This window comes from Myotis yumanensis, unplaced genomic scaffold, assembly GCF_028538775.1.
Source record: "Myotis yumanensis isolate MYYU_CA2020_CCGP unplaced genomic scaffold, mMyoYum1.0.hap1 SCAF_6, whole genome shotgun sequence".
Taxonomy (NCBI): domain Eukaryota; kingdom Metazoa; phylum Chordata; class Mammalia; order Chiroptera; family Vespertilionidae; genus Myotis; species Myotis yumanensis.
Genome location: NW_027223757.1, coordinates 96,518,016 through 96,536,266, shown reverse-complemented (window position 1 = coordinate 96,536,266; position 18,251 = coordinate 96,518,016). Strand labels below are relative to the sequence as shown.

General features: G+C 58.2%; 1 protein-coding gene across 1 annotated transcript; it reads left to right on the top strand.

The window, feature by feature from the left end:
- The first annotated feature begins 7,767 nt into the window (after positions 1-7,767).
- Positions 7,768-18,239, top strand: C2 (complement C2). Its single transcript, XM_070418872.1, has 18 exons — positions 7,768-7,871; positions 8,055-8,261; positions 8,960-9,145; positions 10,822-10,995; positions 11,068-11,166; positions 11,322-11,455; positions 12,609-12,747; positions 13,290-13,430; positions 14,148-14,237; positions 16,102-16,242; positions 16,375-16,469; positions 16,564-16,678; positions 16,758-16,923; positions 17,009-17,085; positions 17,223-17,314; positions 17,437-17,563; positions 17,701-17,750; positions 17,891-18,239. The coding sequence occupies exons 1-18, from the start codon at positions 7,826-7,828 to the stop codon at positions 18,047-18,049; spliced, it is 2,238 nt and encodes a 745-aa protein (XP_070274973.1). The 5' UTR covers positions 7,768-7,825; the 3' UTR covers positions 18,050-18,239.
- The last annotated feature ends 12 nt before the right edge of the window (positions 18,240-18,251 follow it).

Here is an 18,251-nt window from a genome sequence, read left to right as displayed (position 1 = left end):
AGTGGGGAACGTGAGCCTCAGGTCCCCTGTCAAGTCCTGCCCCCTGCTGATCAGTCGTTACATGTGAGGGCATGACGGCCATTTGCATATTAGCCTTTTATTATTATTACACTAGAGACCCAGTGCACGAAATTTGTGCGGGGAAGGGGGCCCTCAGCCTGCGCCCTCTCACAATCCGGGACCCCTTGGGGGATGTCCAAGTGCCGGTTTAGGCCCAATCCCAGCAGTTGGACATCCCTTTCGCAATCTGGAACTGCTGGCTCCTAACTGCTTGCCTTCTTGCCTGATCATCCCTAACCCCTCTGCCTGCCTGCCTGATCACCCCTAACCGCCTCTGCCTAGCCCCCGCAGCTTCGTCTCGAAGGTCGTCCAGCTGTCTGGTCTAATTAGCATATTACACTTTTATTAATATACTAGTAGCCCAGTGCACAAAAATTTGTGCACTCGGGGGTAAGGGTGAGGGGTGGGGCCAGACCCCTCAGCCCGACCTGCACCCTCTGTCATGTTCCGGGATCCCGGCCACTCCTGGCCTAGGCACAGGCCTACGGGCTTAGGCGGCCTGGCTCTTGAGGCCCCATTTTATCAAGAGAACAAAGTCGGCGTTAGTTACAGCCCTCACAGAACCCAGTACACTGCATCTGTGCGTACAACTGCCTCGTTCATATGCCTGCTTCGCCCTACTGAATTACTAACATCTTGAGGCCATAGCTCTGTATTATCCTGCTTCAACTTCAGTGCCTGGCCTGGTGCCATGGACCTGAGAGGGTTTGCTGAGTGAGTGAATGAGTGAATGAATGAGCGAGTAAGTGAATGAGCAAGCAGCGGGAACTTCTGCCGCATTGCCATGGCAACACGGCAGAAGTTCCAGCCTCACACCTGGCTCCCTGAAGCCCACCCTGTGAATGTTCCCTCCTGTTCCCAAGGGCCTGTGAGTGAATGAGTAAGTGAATGAGCGAATGAATGAGCAAGTAAGTGAATGAGCAAGCAGCTACCAGCGGGGATATTTCTCACTCTGCTCTGGGCTGCCTGACGCAAACCCTGGGAAGTTCCCGCCCTGCTCCCAGTGGCCCCACTCCCCTCTGCAGGCTGCATAGTTGGTGCAGGGCAAAGGCGGCTTTGGTGTGCGATTTGGCAGATTGGTGCATTAGCACCTGTCAGCCGGGGATACTCCCGGGAAGGCTGTTTGTGGGAGTGGCCGGTGGCCGATTGCCACCGTCCCGCCACCAGCCCTGGGTCTGTTCCCATATGGGCCGCCTGCCGCCCGGGTCACAAATAACTGGACTGGATGGCAGTGGGGCAGGTGGGATGGCGCTGTCCCACTCTGCCTGCAGTATGCAAATTAGCCGCCATATTTTTTGGCGGTTAATTGCCATCTTGGTTGGCAGTTAATTTTCATATCGCCCTGATCAGCCAATGGGAAGTGTGTTGGAGGTGCGGTTAATTACCATGTTTGTCTATTATTAGATAGGCTATAGATATATGAGGGATTTGAGAAGAATGGAGGATAAGGTGTTACAGGAGATGGGGTGGAAAGAGGCAAGCACCTAGGGGAGAGAGGGCTTGGGAAGGCACGATGCCGAAGGGTGGCGTGGAACTGTGACTTGAGGGAAGTTCAGGGAGCTCAGAAGAGCCACTCAGAGAAGGTAGGAAGAGGCACCAAAGCATCAGGGCTGTGAGTATAGGCTCAGGAGCCACGCTGCCTGGGTTTGCACCCCAGCTCTGCCACTCAGCACCTGTGTGAACGGGGGCCGGGCATTTAACATTTCTGTGCCTTGGTTTCCTCTCTGTCAAGGGGGATGATGATAAAACCTGCGTCATCGGCTTGTCCTAAAAGTTAAGTGAGCGCCTACATACAAAGGGTTTGGGACGGTGTTTGGCGCATAGTCGTTCCTGTTAATGTGGGTCTTCTTCCCCCAGAAGCAGTCCTGAGAGAAGGATTCAAGTGCAGTTAGTGCATCTGGGACGTGGTCCAGGAAGGTGCAGTAGGAAAGGCGCCCTCAGGTGGAGTTGCTGTGATGGGTGAGTGAGGATCCCTGGAGTGGTGCAGGGCACGCGCATCAGAATGACCCCAGGGGGGAGCGAGGAGCCGGCGTAGCTATACCCCCATTCCATGCGGCCACAGGGTGAGGGCTGGCTTCAGGGGCCGCAGTTCTCTGGCATTTCCAGCTTTCTGGGCACAGGTGGAGGACGCAAGAGGAACCCGCAAGCAGACAGAGAGAGGGGCTCCTATTGGAAGTCAGTGACATAGATCGGTGAGGCTCAAGGGACGTCAGTGGGGCAAGGACAGATCCACTATGAACAGAGAGAGCCTCGCTCAGGACCGCTGAAGCCTCAGCTCGCATCACACCGTAGGCTGGGGACCAGGCCAGGCCAGCCTGGTTCCCAAAACTGGGGGTTGACCTGGAAATGGAGTCGGCTCCGCGGTTGCTTTGGGAGGTTGAGGGAGGCAGATGCTAGTTGAGTCCATGTCTAAGTGAACAGACTGGAAAAGAGCCGGTGGCCAGCGGAGACCTCATCCCCCGGCCGGCCTGTCTTCTCTGCCAGCCCCGCTAGGACACATTCAGCAGCGAGGCCATGACTCCCTGTGGGAGCAGTAAGGCATCCGGGGAAGCCATCACACCATCCTTTCCTTCTTATTTTATTTATTTTTAAAAATATGCTTTTTACTGATTTTTTAGAGAGAGAGGAAGGGAGAGGGATAGAGTGATAGAAACATCAACGAGAGAGCAACATCATCGATCGGCTGCCTCCTGCACACACCCCTACTGGGGACTGAGCCCACACCCAACCCGGGCATGTGCCCTGACCGGGAATTGGACCGATGACCTCTTAGTTCCTGAGTCGACTCTCAACCGCTGAGCCACGCTGGCCGGGCCATCTTTTCCTTTTTGAAGCCGGTGACGAGGGGGGTGAGTTGCAGATGGTGGGGTGTTGATTCATTCTCTTTGGAATTGGTCCCTAAAGTAAATATTAGAAACCTCGAACCGATGAGAAGGAACCTGGACAAGAGGGAAGAAGTTGCAGGAGCGGAGGTCTGTCGATTTAGGCATCATTTATCTCCTCCCTTCGTGGGAGGAAAACAAAGGTTGCATTTGCCAGGCTTTTTAGTGATGCAAAAACTGGACAAGCCAAGGTCACCCTCACCAAATGGGGTCCACTGAACGTCTACGTGGGAGCGTGGGAGGGAAGGAAGGACCTGGTACTGCAGGCCCAGGGCTCGGCTCCGGTCCTTCCGCACTGGCAGGTCCCCAGGGAGAGCTGGGACCCGACCCCCGCCGGCGACCGCCGGTTTTCTGTCCAGCTTGCTCTGCCAACGCGCGGGCGGTGCTGCCCTGGGCAGCTTCCCACCAGAGGGCCTTCCGCGTGCACATTGCTCGCTGTCTCCCCAGGTCCATTCCTTCCTGCGTGGTACTGGAGTTCTAGCTTTGCACATGGTAGACAAACCAGAGACCGCCTTCCTCAGCTTCCCTTATAGTCAAGTTTTTGCCCGCGGAGTATGAGTGAGAGAGTGGGTGAATTTACACGTCGGTACTTGTCCCTGTTTCTGCTTTCATTCCACATCCTGGGGACTGGGATGCAGCCCCGACGGGGCCTGTTCCAGCCAAGCAGCCAAGAACCAGCTCTCAGGGTGCGGCAGCCAGATGGGAGGACCCTGCCTCCCCAAGGATGCGATGAGCAGCTCTGCCCCGCTGGCCATGGCGGCCTCGCCCACCCGTTGCCTGCTCACGTGGAGGCCTTTGTTCCAGAGCAAAGTCAGCGGCTACCTCAGCTCAGTCCCTACGTTTGGGTTCTCTTGATGACGGCCATTTAGGTTAAAGCCTGGTAAACACGTGTCCTGGCGTTGACTTCTGGTAAGCATCTTTGTTAGATGCAGGTTTGGCTGCTAAGACCAGGCTAGAGTGACAGTTTCCGGAATGGTCCGGGCAGCTATGGTCGCCTAAAGGCTTGGGGAGCAGGGCTTGCTGAGTGTAGCTGCTTTGTCAGTGGTACTGTGAACTGTGACGGCCCGTGTGACGGCCCCCTGGGTCTAGGTTGCATGCCAGCCGGTGGAAGGGGAGAAGGAAAGGTAGGAGCTCACCCCTTTCCCAGGAGCGCAGGCTGCGGGCGCAGCGGACAATGGGGCTTTATTGCTTAAGGAAGAGGGTGGAATGGGTTCGGACACACTCTGCCAAGTTTATTTAACTCAACAAATATTGGGGGAAACTCATGAAAGAAAGGTCCTTTCTTTTAAAGACGTTATTAGATACGAAACGGGCAGGTGTACTAGTCGGCTTGAGTCCCAAAAACAAAATAGCACCGACGGGCAGCCTGGACAACAGACATTTCTTTCTCATGGTCTGGAGGCTGGGAGTCCGAGAGCAGGGTGTCAGCACGAGCCGTTTCTGGTGAGAGGCCCGTCCTCGTGGGCCTTCCTCTGACACGGGGTGTTTAACCTTAATTACCTCTTTATAGGCTCGATAATTTCCAAATACAGGCACATTGTGGGTCAGGGCTTCACGCGTGAATTCTGGGGATGCCGCTGTCTGTAGCAGTGGCTTAGAGAGGCAGCCAAAAGCCAGTCACTGGAGGACTCAGTCACTGAGGACTCGTGGTGCCGGGAGCAGACAAGCCCCAGGTCTGGTCACGATAGTCGTTGGCAGATTACGGCCATAACTGCCTCCTCCTCACGGTGCGCGCCTCTGTGCAATGTGAGGTTGCCACTCCCCCGACCAAGAGGTAAAGTGTCCCCCACCTTTATTTATTTTTATTTTTGGGAATTATTTTTATTTTATTTAACATATTTTTATTGATCTCAGAGAGGAAGGGAGAGGGAGAGAGAGAGAGATAGAAACATCAATGATGATGAAAGAGAATCATTGAACGGATGCCTCCTGCACACCCCCTACTGGGGATGGAGCCTATAACCTGGGCATGTGCCCTTGACCGGAATCGAACCTGGGACCCTTCAGTCTGCAGTCCGATGCTCTATCCACTGAGCCAAACCGGCTAGGGCTCAGGGTCCCCACCTTTAAATCTGGGTTGGCCTTGTGATGTGCTGTGACCAACAGAACACGGTGGGAGTGATGTCATGCGGCTTCTGAGGATAGCATCATGGGGTTAGCTGCTTGTGCTGGGGGTCTTGGCATACTGCCCGAGAGCCACCCCCTAGGGGCTCTGCCGGAGGCCCCGGCGGGCGAGCGGCAGCTGTCCCACAGCCCCCTGAGCCGAGCCCTCAGCCACTGCAGCTGCATGCTGACCCAGGCAAGCCCAGCACAGGAACTGCCTGGCCGGCCCACAGATCAGAGTCACAAGAAAGAGCAATGCGTTTCCTTAGGCCCCTACATTTTGGTGTATTGTCCCTGCGGCGCCGGTCACGCATGGGTTCACAGCCACCGCGGCTTGTTCGCGGCGCGACCTCTCCGCTGAGGTGGCAGGGCTCTGCTCCTGGTGCCCAGGGGTCCAGGCTGGTGGAGCGCCAGCTCAGACACGGCCGCGAGGGAGGCGCGGGGCGCACTTGCTGCTTGTGAAGCTGCGCCGAGAACTGACACATGCCACCATGGTCAGGCCTCGCTGGCCAAGCCAGTGGGTGGGGAGTTCCTACTGTGTGACTGAGAGGAGGCAGAGCCAGAATATCGGTGAACGTCTCCTGCCCACCCCCAGGCAGGTTATGTCTCGCTTGTTACAACTGAGGGGGTGGGCAGGGCTGAGGGACCCCGGCTCCTCTGTCTGCTCTGTCGTCCCCAGGGTGTGTTCTCACATCACCACCAGGGTTCTTTTTATTTTTATTTATTTATTTACTTATTTAAAAAAATATATCTTTTTATTGATTTCAGACAGGAAGGGAGGAAAGAGAGATAGAAACAATGATGAGAGAGAATCATCAACGGGCGGCCTCCTGCACACCCCACACTGGGGATTGAGCCCGCAACCTGGGCATGTGCCCTGAGCGGGAATCAAACCATCATAACCTCCTGGTTCAGAGGTCGATGCTCAACCACTGAGCCGGCCGCCTGCCGGGCTAAAGTCCCTTCGCGCAGAGGAGGGGGCGGAGGCTGGGTCTGGGGGAGGAACCAGCAGCTCTGCCACAGAGCAGCTTTGGGACCCCCACAACCAGGGCGTCCCACCTCCCCACCTCCCGTCAGTGGGCCCGGGGCCCACCTTGTATGTGTGGTTCCTGAGGAGTTATTTGTAGACCAGAAGGGTTTTCACAAACTTGATTGATCCCTGAGAAGTGTTTCCTCTCACTCTGATTGATGCTCCTCATTTCTGCCTCGCACAGCTCGACGGAGCAGAGAGGTTTCTGGGGGATGGAGGCTGCGCACTGCGCAGGGCTCTTTGCTTCCTGCATTTCCTACAGCGCAGCTTCTGGTTCAACCCCAAGCTGCGCTGTACATTTACTCCTTAGCCCCCAATACGTTTACTCCTTTGAGTAACCAACCCAACATTTATTTTATAAGTCGGGAATTTTATCTACTGAACTTTCTGTAAAAATGTTCTAAAAAGTTTTCCAGTCTCTAAAACAAAATGTTGGTTTTGTTTTTTTTGTCCCCAGATTCTCTCTGGGAAAAAGGTCGTCCCTGCCCATATGTATCAAGAAGTTCTGAGATCTCACTCATTTGTGGAATATAATGAACAACATAAACTGATGAACTAAAATAGATCCAGAGACAGAGAAGCATCGAACAGACCGTCCAACCTCAGAGGGAAGGCCGTGGTGGCGGGGGAGGGGGAGGCGGGGGAGGAAGTAAGAAAACAACCAAGGATGTGTATGCGTGCATATGAGCATAACCCACGGACACAGACAGTAGGGGGTGAGGACATGTGCTGGGCGGTGGGAGTGGCCGGGGAGAGGTCAATGGGAGAAAAAGGAGACATATGTAATACTTTAAACAATAAAGAATCTTTTTAAAAAAAAGAACAGCCCTAACCGGTTTGGCTCAGTGAATAGAGCGTCAGCCTGCAGACTGAAGGGTCCCAGGTTTGATTTCGGTCAAGGGCATGGACCTTGGTTGCGGGCACATCCCCAGTGGAAGGTGTGCAGGAGGCAGCTGATCAATGTTTCTCTCTCATTGATGTTTCTGTCTATCCCTCTCCCTTCCTGTCTGTAAAAAATCAATACAAATAAAAACAAAGAATGGTAGGGGGAAAAAATTCTGAGGCCCCAGCTGGTTTGGCTCAGTGGATAGAGCGTTGGCCTGCGGACTGAAGGGTCCTGGGTTTGATTTCGGTCAAGAGCCTGGGTTGTGGGTTTGATCCCCAGTGTGGGGTGTGCAGGAGACAGCCGATCAATGATTCTCTCTCATCATGGATGTTTCTATGTCTCTCTTCCTCTCCCTTCCGCTCTGAAATCAGTAAAAAAAAATCTATTTAGGAAAAAAAACAAAAGAAGACGTTCTGAGAAAATCGTCTCAATCTCTGGGAGGTTTATGTTCAAGAAGACGGCACCAGCCCAGGCCACGTGGCGGGCGAAGCCCAGCAGAAAATGGACACTGAGCGAGTGGTTTTGCAACATCTTGGATGGCGGCTGGATCTGCGCACTTTAGACAGTTCATGCCAGAGTGTGTGTGCGTGGCTGTGCCGCGTGCGCGTGGGCGGTGGCGCCCACGCCGAGGCCAGGCCGGCGGAGCCGCCAAGGCCACACGGGGAGTTGGTCACAGGCTTCGCCCCAGCTCAGTGCCCAGCCCCGGCCTGTTTTCTCCCGGCAGGAGGCCACCCCCCTTGCCACTCCCTAGTTTTCTCCTCTGGCAGCGAGCGCAGCAGCTGCTGAGCCAAGGCTGGTTTTCGGGAAGTCAGCTGACCTTTCCCCTCTCCCGGCTCACTGCTCTGCTGCCCGGAGGTGGACACCATGGGCTCACTCAGGGCTCTGCTTTGTCTGCTGCTCCTGTACCCAGGTAGGAGCCAGGGAGCCAGGGAGCGGGGTGCGGTGGGGGGCGGGGCGGGAGGGTCCTTGGGGGAGGCCACCGCCACCCGGTGGGTGTCTACGCTGGAAACAGCCTCTTTTGCTTTCCTTTCTGCCCAGGGCTTACCGTGCCTTCCTCTTTTCTCCATTTCTGTGTCTTGTCCCCTTCCCACAGGCTTGGCTGCAGCTGCACCCTCCTGCCCTCAGAACGTGAAAATCTCCGGGGGCAATTTCACCCTCAGCCACGGCTGGGCCCCTGGGAGTGTCCTCGTCTACTCCTGCCCCCTGGGCCGGTACCCAGTCCCCACATCCAGGCTGTGCCTGAGCAGCGGACGCTGGCAGACCCCGAGATCCGGCCCGGTGGCAAAGGCGGTGTGCAAACGTGAGGCTCCCCGAGCTCGCCCAGGGTGCCCTGCGCGCGCGGAACCTCTATTTAGGATTTGCTGCGCGTGGGTCTTAGCCTGCCTGGGCGGCGTGGGAGGGAGGGCGAAGCCTTTCCACAGGGCTGTGCAAATAGCGGGAGAACGTCACTCCCCATAGCAGGTATCGGAGGCAAGCTTTAAACAAGATTTTTTTTTAAGTATTTTTTTATTGATTTCAGAGAGGAAGGGAGAGGGAGAGAGAGATAGAAACATCAATGATGAGAGAGAATCATTGATCCGTTGCCTCCTGCATGCCCCTTACTGGGGATCAAGCCTGCAACCTGCGCATGTGGTCTGACCAGAATCGAACCCCGGGACCCTTCAGTCCATAGGCCAACGCTCTAGCCACTGAGCCAAACCAGTTGGGGCGAGGCAGGCTTTGATGGAGATTGTGGGGGGCTACAGGCCAGGGATGCTTCCCAAAATACTTAACAGTTGCCCGCTCCTGGGAGGCGAGGACCCCGGGGTGGGGGGGGTGTTTCGGGTTGAACGGTGTGAGACCGCCAGTGTTCACCCAGCTGCCAGCAGCAGCAATTGCACAGGCATCAACCTAATCTGCAGGCAGCCAGGGGCTGTCCCCACGCCTCGGGCGAACACCACCCCCGCGGTGCCGGCCCAGGGGCTCCCGGTCCATCCCCAGCCGCCCCTCTCTCTGCAGCTGTTCGCTGTCCCGCCCCGGTGGCCTTCGAGAATGGCATGTACACCCCGCGGCTGGGGTCCCACCCCGTGGGCGGCAACCTGAGCTTCGAGTGTGAGGACGGCTTCGTGCTGCGGGGCTCACCCGTGCGGCAGTGTCGCCCCAACGGCATGTGGGACGGGGAGACGGCCGTGTGTGACAATGGCGGTGAGTGGCCTGGCTGATGGCTGCGTGGGGCTGGGGACCTCCAGGAGCCCTGGAGCCAGACTGTGGCCAGGGAGCCGCTGAGGGCCGGGGGCCTGGCGTGCCGAGGGTCAAAGTAATATTCCTGGATTTTGGTCAGTTGAGACCGGCAGGCCCCACATCACCGGCCTGGAGGGGGCCAAGGCAGCTGGCTCCAAGCTTCAGCTCCGACATAAAGGCCTCGCACACTGTCCGGCTTTTCCGGAAGCCTCAAGCCTGCTTGGCAGTCAGACCCCATGGCCCTGAGGACAGAGGACAGGCTGAGAGCGTCGTGCGGACGTGCCTTGCCTCTGGAACCCGGTTGGGTTCCAAGCTTGGCTTTGACCTTGACAGACTTGGGGCAGGTTATGTATCCTCTCTATGCCTCAGTTTTCCCATCTGTAAAATGGGTTTTGTAAGGGTGCTGGCTGTCCTCGTTTCACAGGTGAAAACAGAGGATAAATGGGGTTGTCGTGTGGGTGGAGTGAGTTGACGTTAGTACACGTCTAGAACAGCCTCGGGGTCCGGTACGTGCCTCGTACACTGCCTCACGCCACAGCTATTACCGTCCCAGAGCACGCAGAGGGCTCTGCTCGACAGAGTGGGGCTCCCGGACGTCCCGGAGCCACACTTGCCTGTGGGTTTGGGAGCTTCCTGGACCAGAGTTCTGGGCACAGAGTCCAGGAGACAGTCCATGAGACGGCAGGACCGTGCCCTCCCCAGCGGCCCCGCTGTCAGCTCGGGCGCATGCAGCTTGACTCTGCCAAGTAGCCATTCATTCAAACATAAGTATAATCTATTTGAAAATGAAGGCAAAATCTACCTACAGTAAAGTGTACAGATCTTAAGTTTTTAGCTTGATGAATTTTTAGCTGCCCTGCCCCTCCCGAGCCACCCACGTAACCGCCACCGGAGAGAGGACACGCCCGCATCCCAGGAGGCCCGCCCTCCCGCGCCTGACCATCTTCGCTGGGCTCCCAGGGTTAGGCTAGCTCCAGCTCGGCTGGGAGGAGGCGTCACAGGCTGCTCTGCGCACCTGGTGGCCCTTTTCCAGCATCGCCTGGGCGTGCGCAGTCTGTGCACCGCAGTCTGTGCACCGCAGTCTGCTCTTCGCTGCCGTGGAGCCCCTTGCACGGGCCTGTGAGAGGTCACGCCTGACCCTGTAGCTGGGCCTCGGGTCACGTCCAGTTGGCGGCCACGAGTGCAGCTCCGCGAACGTTCTTGTGCCTGGCGTCCGTGCCCTTGTTTCTCTGGAGCAGGTGGTCTGGGGTGGAATGAGCGGTCCCCGCGGGGCAGGCGAGGGAGGCGGGCAGGAGTCCCACCACACCCAGCGCCGCCACCGCTCGGAGGTGCCCACTTCTTTAGTGCTGACTCACGTGGCTTAGGAAGAGCAGTGTCCCTCCTGGAGATGGGCTTCTCTGCTGGCACCTGCCCCGGGTTCTGGGGTGGATGCAGCCCGAGTCCCGGGTGGGACTGGGAGGCCATGGAGCTGGGACGTCTGGCCCTCCTGAAGGCTCCCCATCCACACCCACCGGGAGACCACGGCCACCCCACAGGCTCTGGGGCCTGGAGCCGGGCGCGGGAGGGAGAGCGCAGTGAGCAGGGCCAGGGGCCACGCAGGAGGGTCTCTGCTGACTCCATCTCCCTCTGCTCCCTCGCAGCCGGCCACTGCCCCAGCCCAGGCATCCCCGTGGGCTCGGTGCGGACGGGGTCCCGATTTGGCCTTGGGGACAAGGTCAACTACCGCTGCTCCTCGAATCTGGTGCTGACGGGGTCGGCAGAGCGGGAGTGCCAGGACAGCGGGGTCTGGAGCGGGACCGAGCCCATCTGCCGCCGTGAGTAGCTGCCCTGCCCCTCCCGAGACTCTTGGCACCGGCCCACGCTGACCCCAGTGGCTCTTCCCACAGAGCCCTACTCGTACGACTTTCCTGAGGACGTGGCCCCTGCGCTGGGCACCTCCTTGTCCCACCTGCTTGGATCCACCAATCCCACCCAGAAGAAGAAGGGTGAGTGCTGGTGGCGGACAGCAGGCGGCGGCTGGGCAGGCTGCTCGGGGCTCGGCCTCCTCTGGGCGCAGCAGGGCTGAGCTGACTGCAGGGGAGGCCTTGGCAAGAGAGCAGGATGGGGGAAGACATGAGTTCCCCCTCCATATTTCTCCCAGAAAGCGTGGGCCGAAAAATCCAAATCCAGCGATCTGGTCACCTGAACCTCTACCTGCTCCTGGACGCCTCTCAGAGCGTGAAGGAGGAAGACTTCAGGATCTTCAAGGAGAGCGCCATCCTCATGGTGGACAGGGTCAGGGACCAGGCGCCGTGCGGAGCTTCCCTTGCTCAGACCCCCTCACAGTCCACCTCCTTCAAGGAGGCTTCCCCATTCCACGAGGAATCATGGGTTCAATTTATAGGGTCATGTTTTTTGTTCCACAAACACCTATGTGTCCGGCACCATGGTGGGTGCTGGGTGCTGTGCTGGGGGACACCAACGATGAACAACCCGGGGTCCCCATTTCCAGGAATTCGTCTTCTAGAACAGGGGTCTCCCCAGAGGGGTGCACAGATAACCCACTGGGTGCGGCAGAAAAATCCTGGTATCCCTGCTGAACAATTTAATTTAAATCAATAGCTTGATATTTAATAATTTGAAAACATTTCAATATTTTGCGTGTTTACAGTGATACACGTTATGAATAGGAGTGCAGTTTACAAGCACGTATGCCTTTATGGGGGCTGTGCCCCAAGTCCCTGCTAACGAGATGCACACACAGGAGTGTTTGGAAGCCGTGGTTTAGTCATTGCCCACATTTGCTTGGTGTCTGTGCTTCTCACAGTAGTTGATGTAGATGTGGCCTCTCCTCCGGCTACATTTTAGAGAAAGAGGTTCTGTGTTCCTCAGCGTCTCTCTTAGGACCTAAACTTAGGTCACTTACTGAGCCACGAGGCTGCAAATACGGCCATTGGGTGCCTCACGGTTGCACCAGCAGGTTCAAATCCTCCCTCCACCTCTTACCAGTGGTGTGAGCTGGGGGAAGGCCAAAGCCTCAGTATCCTCCTGTGTAAAGGAGGGGCCTCCTGCCCCTCACAGAGTTTCTGTGAAAATTAAATGAGGCCAGTAGCTCAGTTGGTTGGCGCATCATCCCAATACCCAAGGTCGCAGGCTGGTCTCCAGGCGCAGACGGGAGGAGCCGATGGGTGTAGCAATGGGTGGGACACATGTCAATCTCCCCCTCCCCTCTGTCTCTAAAATCAATTAAAAAAAGATTAAAGAGGAGCGAGCCCATCAACTCGAGCAGATGGTCAGCAAACACCGGTTTCCGGAGCTCTTGCCAGCAGCAGTGTCTTCCCCCGCATGATTTTGGTTGATGTCGGAGCAGAAGGGAGAGGGAGAGAGACATCAATGATGAGAGAGAATCATTGATCGGCTGCCTCCTGCCTCTCCCTCCCCTGCACAGATCTTCAGCTTTGAGATCAATGTGAGTGTTGCCATCATCACCTTTGCGTCAAAGCCCAAAATCATCATGTCTGTCCTGGATGACAATTCCCGGGACGGGACTGAAGTGATCTACCGTCTGGAAAACATCAACTATAGAGGTGTGGTGTCTTCCAATGAAGGTGGGAGCGGGGGGTGGGTCCGCAGCAGACTCATCGGGACAAGTTAGAGAGAGGGGTCTCTTGGCGGCAACCAAGGCTCAGGGCTCCGGGGCTCTGGCTCCTCAGGCTCAGGTGGGGGGCCCCCGCCCCGCCAGCCCCCACCTTCTTCCAATGTGCTGCACAGCCAGGGCTTCGCGCAGGCCTGGTCCTCCCGATGCCAGAGCCACACGCCTGGCTTTCGTGGCTCAGTGCTCGTCTCCCAGGTCGTGGTAAACTCCCGCAGGGCAGGCTGCAGACGCTAACAACACCCAAGTTGGCATCTGGAAACCCCATCTTTGCATCCGGGGACGTTAGTGTGGCCTTGGGTTGAGGTCATGCAATGAGCCCTTCTAAGGGGAATGGCTCTTAACGCCTGAGCAGGCAACGTGCCAGATCCCCACCTGGGACCCACGGTCTGGGCTTCTCAAACCTGCGGATAATTTATCTCCAGCTGTTAGGGAAATAGGGTGATTTTCTACTCCCCTTCTCTTTGCATGTTGCAGACCATGAAAATGGAACTGGGACCAACATCTATAAGGCACTACACAGTGTCTACATCATGATGAATAACCAAATGCAACGCCTGGGCATGAGTACCGCGGCCTGGAAGGAAATCCGGCACGCCATCATCCTTCTCACAGACGGTGGGTGCCATCTGTGGGGGTCGTCGTCTCTGTGGGGGCCATCATCTCTGTGGGGGTCATCGTCTCTGTGGGGGCCATCGTCTCTGTGGGGGTCATCGTCTCTGTGGGGGCCATCGTCTCTGTGGGGGTCATCGTCTCTGTGGGGGTCATCGTCTCTGGCACAGTAGCAGCAGCAGCATGGAGGGGTCAGAAGACCTGAATTCTGATTCCCCCTGGGCCACTTGGCCTGTTTCTTACTTATCAAGTAGAAATAGTGACAACAGTGATGGCGAGGACAACAGTGATGGAAACATTAGCTGCCTTCCGTTCCTTACACAATTTTTGTGGAGAGAAATTAAGTCGTTTGCGTAAATGTGCTTTGTGATTATAATGCTGGTTATTGTCGCTACCTGGAGGTCACCGCTCCGGACCGTGAGGTCCGGCGCCTCGGACGGCGACTCTGCCGTGGATCTGGGCTCTGTCCTCGAGCTTGATTTTGCCCACATTATGCCACCCATCAGAAGTGTGGTCTTGTCTATGCAACGAGGGTACCCACACCTCCTGGGGCTTCGTGAGAATTAAATGGAATAAAGTAAACGAAGCTGGTGGCCCAGTGCCTGCGACACAGACTTTCAGTAAAACTCGGTAGAAGTGCAGGTGCTGCGGGTCCCAGCTCCTCCTGGGCGCAGGGGTCCTGATAGATCCACCAGGCGAACAATTCTTTCCCTCCCTGTCCAGGAAAGTCCAATATCGGGGGCTCTCCCAAGCCAGCTGTTGACAATATCAAAGAGGTCTTGAACATCAACCAGAGGAGGAGCGACTACCTGGGTGAGCCCCCACCCCTGCCCCCAGCTGTACCGCCCCCCAGGGGTGCGAGGCCCACAGCCTGGGTCCCAGCATCTTTCTATGGAGGCGCCCCGCCCCCGCCCCCGCCCCCGCCCCCGCCCCCGCCCCCGCTCTGTGTATTCCGGGTGAAGGTGGCCAAGCGAGCGTCCGCCTGGTGTCATCTGGGTTAGCTGTGGCTGGGGGCAGTTTCTTCACTTGCAGAGGGGACCTCTAGGCCGACAGGGGCGAATGCTCGGACACAGAGAAACAGTGTGTTGGGGTCGCCATCTTCCTCCTCCCCCTGCTTCCCCACGCTCTACAGCTGCAGGAGCCTCTCCAGGAGGAAGAGGCGGGCCTGCTGGGGACTGTCCCTGGCGTCCCTGGGAGCAGTGCAGATAAGCCAGGGAAGCCTTGGCAGCTGCAGGCGCTAACGGACAACTCCTCAGGTTCAGGCGGAATACAAATTGCACTGGCCTTTGACCAGAAAAGAATTCTGAGAGGAGCGCGCCAGATAAGGGAAGGCGTTGAGCGCCCAACGCCCCCGCTCCCCGTCCGCCTGCCTCGCCCCGACCTGGCCCTCCGTGGAGAGCAGATTCCTCTTTAAAACTCTGGCCCAGGGAAGGCAGAGCCCAAACCCCATGCCCTCAGGCCAGGGTGAAATGCTCCAAACCACCTCACTGAACAGGCAGGAGCTGAAGGGAAACAGAGAACTCTGGGGCCTGAGCGGGGCTGAGAGCAGGTGCTGCCTGGGGGGACCCTCCGGGTCTGAGCATCCCCCCCACACGCTGCCCCGCCCTCTGGGAGCAGAAGGGGGCCAGGAGGGCAGAGTGCGGAGCGTGGGGGGAGGGGGCGGCGGTTCCAGCCGGTTCTCGGGAAGGGAGGGCTCCAGGCCCGGCCCACAGCCTCGGGGTGGAGGAGGCCAGGTCCGTGCTTCGCCTCCAGGCGACGTCCACGCCCGTGTTTACCTAGTCGTGTACCAGGACTGCGAGAGCCCAGAGCCGCCAGGACTAGGCGCTGTTCTAAGGGCGAAGCAGACACAAGCCTGGCGGGCAGCATTCTAGGAGACAACGTGTTAGTTGCCAGGACTGGTGCAGCACAGTATACAAACCTGAGGGGCTTAAAAAACAGAAATTCAGTCTCCCGAGTTGAAGAGCCTAAAAGTCCAAATGCAAGGTGTGCGCGGCCAGGAGGGTCCTTCCTCGCCTCCACCGGCTGCTGGGGGCCCAGGGCCCTGGCTGAGGCGGGTACCCGGTCTCTGCTCTGTCTTCACATCCCTTCGCTCTCCTACAAGGACCCAGCGTCAGGTCAGGGCCGCTCTAGTCCAGCTCGACCTCATCTTCACTAGATCACATCCGTAAGACCCTACTTCCTGATGAGGTCGCACTCAAGTCCTGGGAGTTAGGACTTGAACATACCCTTTTGGGGGACACAGTGTTACTCACAGTGGGCATTAAACAAGGGAGATAAGGAATCCCCAGGGTACGGTAGCTGGTGACAGGGGCTAAGGTGCAGGGGAGGCAGGGCACGGAGTGCGGGGCACAGACGCAAGGCGGGAAGGACGGCTGGGTAGTGATGCCTGAGTCAAGACTTAAAAAGGTAAGGAAGTGAGCCAAGTGGGAAATCTGGGGGGAGTGGGCCAGGCGGAGGCGCCTATGCAGAGGCCTGCGGTGGGAGAGCCTGCGGCGTGAGGGCTTCACGGAGGCCGTGGGGCTGGATGGGCTGGAGGGCGAGCCGCGGGAGGAAATGCAGTCAGACAAGGCGGGGTGGAGGGGCCATGCAGGGCTTTGCAGGCACAGTGAGCCCTAAACACAGCCTCCTCCCTCGCGGTGGCCCAGCCACAGATTCTGGTGACTTCCTCCCCCATCAGACATCTATGCCATCGGGGTGGGCAAGCTGGATGTGGACTGGCGAGAACTGAATGAGCTGGCCTCCAAGAAGGATGGCGAGAGGCACGCCTTCATCCTGCAGGACGCAAAGGCTCTGCACCAGGTCTTCGAGCACATGCTGGGTGAGTGACTTCCTTCACCCCCAGGCCGGGGGAGGGGGAGGAGGAGCCGGGGGGAGTGGGGGCGGAGGCGGCTGGGAACCTGCTCACAGTGCCCTCCCCTGTCTCCTGCCCCATCCGCTCCTCACCCCACAGATGTCTCCCAGCTCATAGACACCATATGTGGGGTGGGGAACATGTCAGCTAACGCCTCCGCCCAGGAGAGGACACCCTGGCATGTCACTATCAAGGTAGGGAAGGAGGGCCGGGGCCGGGGCCGGGGCCGGGACGCACAGGTGAAGCGCCGTGGGCGAGGGTCCCTGAAGACCCCCTGTTCCCCTGCAGCCCATGAGCCAGGAGACCTGCCGGGGGGCCCTCATCTCGGACCAGTGGGTCCTGACAGCCGCTCACTGCTTCCGCCACGCTGACCAGGACCACTCCCTGTGGAGGGTCGTCGTGGGTGAGGAAGGGCCCACCCTGTGCCAAGCCCCTGCCCCTCAGGAGCCCTGGCCCGGCCTAACCTGCCACATTGTTCCCAGGGGATCCCAGCTCCCGCTCGGGCAAGGAGTTCCAGATTGAGCAGGTGGTGATCTCCGAACACTTTGACGTCTTTGCCAAGAGGCACCAGGGCATCCGGGAGTTCTACGGGGACGACATCGCCCTGCTGAAGCTGGCCCAGAAAGTGAAGATGTCCACCCATGCCAGGTGCTGGCACCTGGGGCAGAGCTCTGGGGCGCCCTGGAGGAGGGGGCACCCAGCACGGGCCTGTGTGACCCCCGCTTCTCCCCAGGCCCATCTGCCTTCCCTGTACGGTGGGGGCCAACCTGGCCCTGCGGAGACCCCCGGGCAGCACCTGCCGGGACCACGGTGAGAGCTGGGGCTTCAGGTGGGGGGAGCTGGGGCTGGGGCTTGGGGTGAGGACATGGCTGTGCTCCGGTCCCCAAGTCAGAAGCCTGGTCCCGGGTGAAGGGGCCAGCACCAGCCTCCCCTCTCCTTGCCTGTAGAGAGCGAACTTCTGAACAAGCTGAGCGTTCCTGCTCATTTTGTGGCCTTGAATGGGGACACACTGAACATTAACCTCAAGACAGGGACAGAGGTGAGCAGCTCAGTCTGGGCCCAGAATGTCTGTCTGCCCCTGCGGTGCTGGCTGCTTTCTCCATCTGAGGGAGGCACCCCGCCGCTCATCCAGCCTTCTCTCTGGCTCCACTCCTACTGCAGTGGACAAGATGTATTGAGGTCGTTGGCCAAGACAAAACCACGTTCCCCAACCTGACAGATGTCAGCGAGGTGGTGACAGACCAGTTCCTGTGCAGTGGGATGGAGAAAGATGACAATCCCTGCAAGGGTGAGCCCCCTCCCCCGCCCCCGCATTCTTGCAGGCAGGCCCCAGGGCCCGTGGCCAGCACACGGCCAGGACCCAGGACAGGACGGCGCACTGCCCTGCTGATGAGTCAGCGCATCGCCTGCCCCTTCTTTCTGCAGGAGAATCTGGAGGAGCGGTTTTCCTTGAGCGGAGATTCAGGTTTTTTCAGGTGAGAGAAGGGGAAGCTCGTGGGGACTGGGTGACAGGATCTGGGCCTCTCGGGGGACAGGGAGGCCTTTGCAGGAGCCAGGAGGATGGGCTTGGAGCTGGGGCTGTGGCTGCCTCCTGTCCATGCTCTCTCTCTTCCAGGTGGGCCTCGTGAGCTGGGGTCTCAACCCCCCCCTCCGTTGCAACAAATCACCTAGAGGCAAGGTCCTCCCGCTCCGCGACTTTCACATCAGCCTCTTCCGCCTGCAGCCCTGGCTGAGGCAGCACCTGGAGGGCGTCCTGAACTTCCTGCCCCTCTAGTCACGCCCACGGCCCCTTTGCTGTCCTCTCCCAGGTCCTTCCTCTGCATTTCTGCCTTGACCCCTCCGACCCTCCTCACTCCTCACCCAGGCAGCGCCCAACACCCTCGGCTGTTACCGACTCACTCTCCTTTCCCTTTCACGTGGAATTTCCCAGTTTTGGACATTAATAAAAATCGGATTTTCACATAGTCTGTGCCTCA

Coding starts and splice junctions, on each gene's coding strand:
- C2 (XM_070418872.1), top strand. CDS start 7,826: ATGGGCTCACTCAGGGCTCTGCTTTGTCTGCTGCTCCTGTACCCAG. Junction 10,996..11,067: donor GACCGAGCCCATCTGCCGCC/GTGAGTAGCTGC, acceptor CTCTTCCCACAG/AGCCCTACTCGTACGACTTT. Junction 16,470..16,563: donor CCTGGCATGTCACTATCAAG/GTAGGGAAGGAG, acceptor GTTCCCCTGCAG/CCCATGAGCCAGGAGACCTG.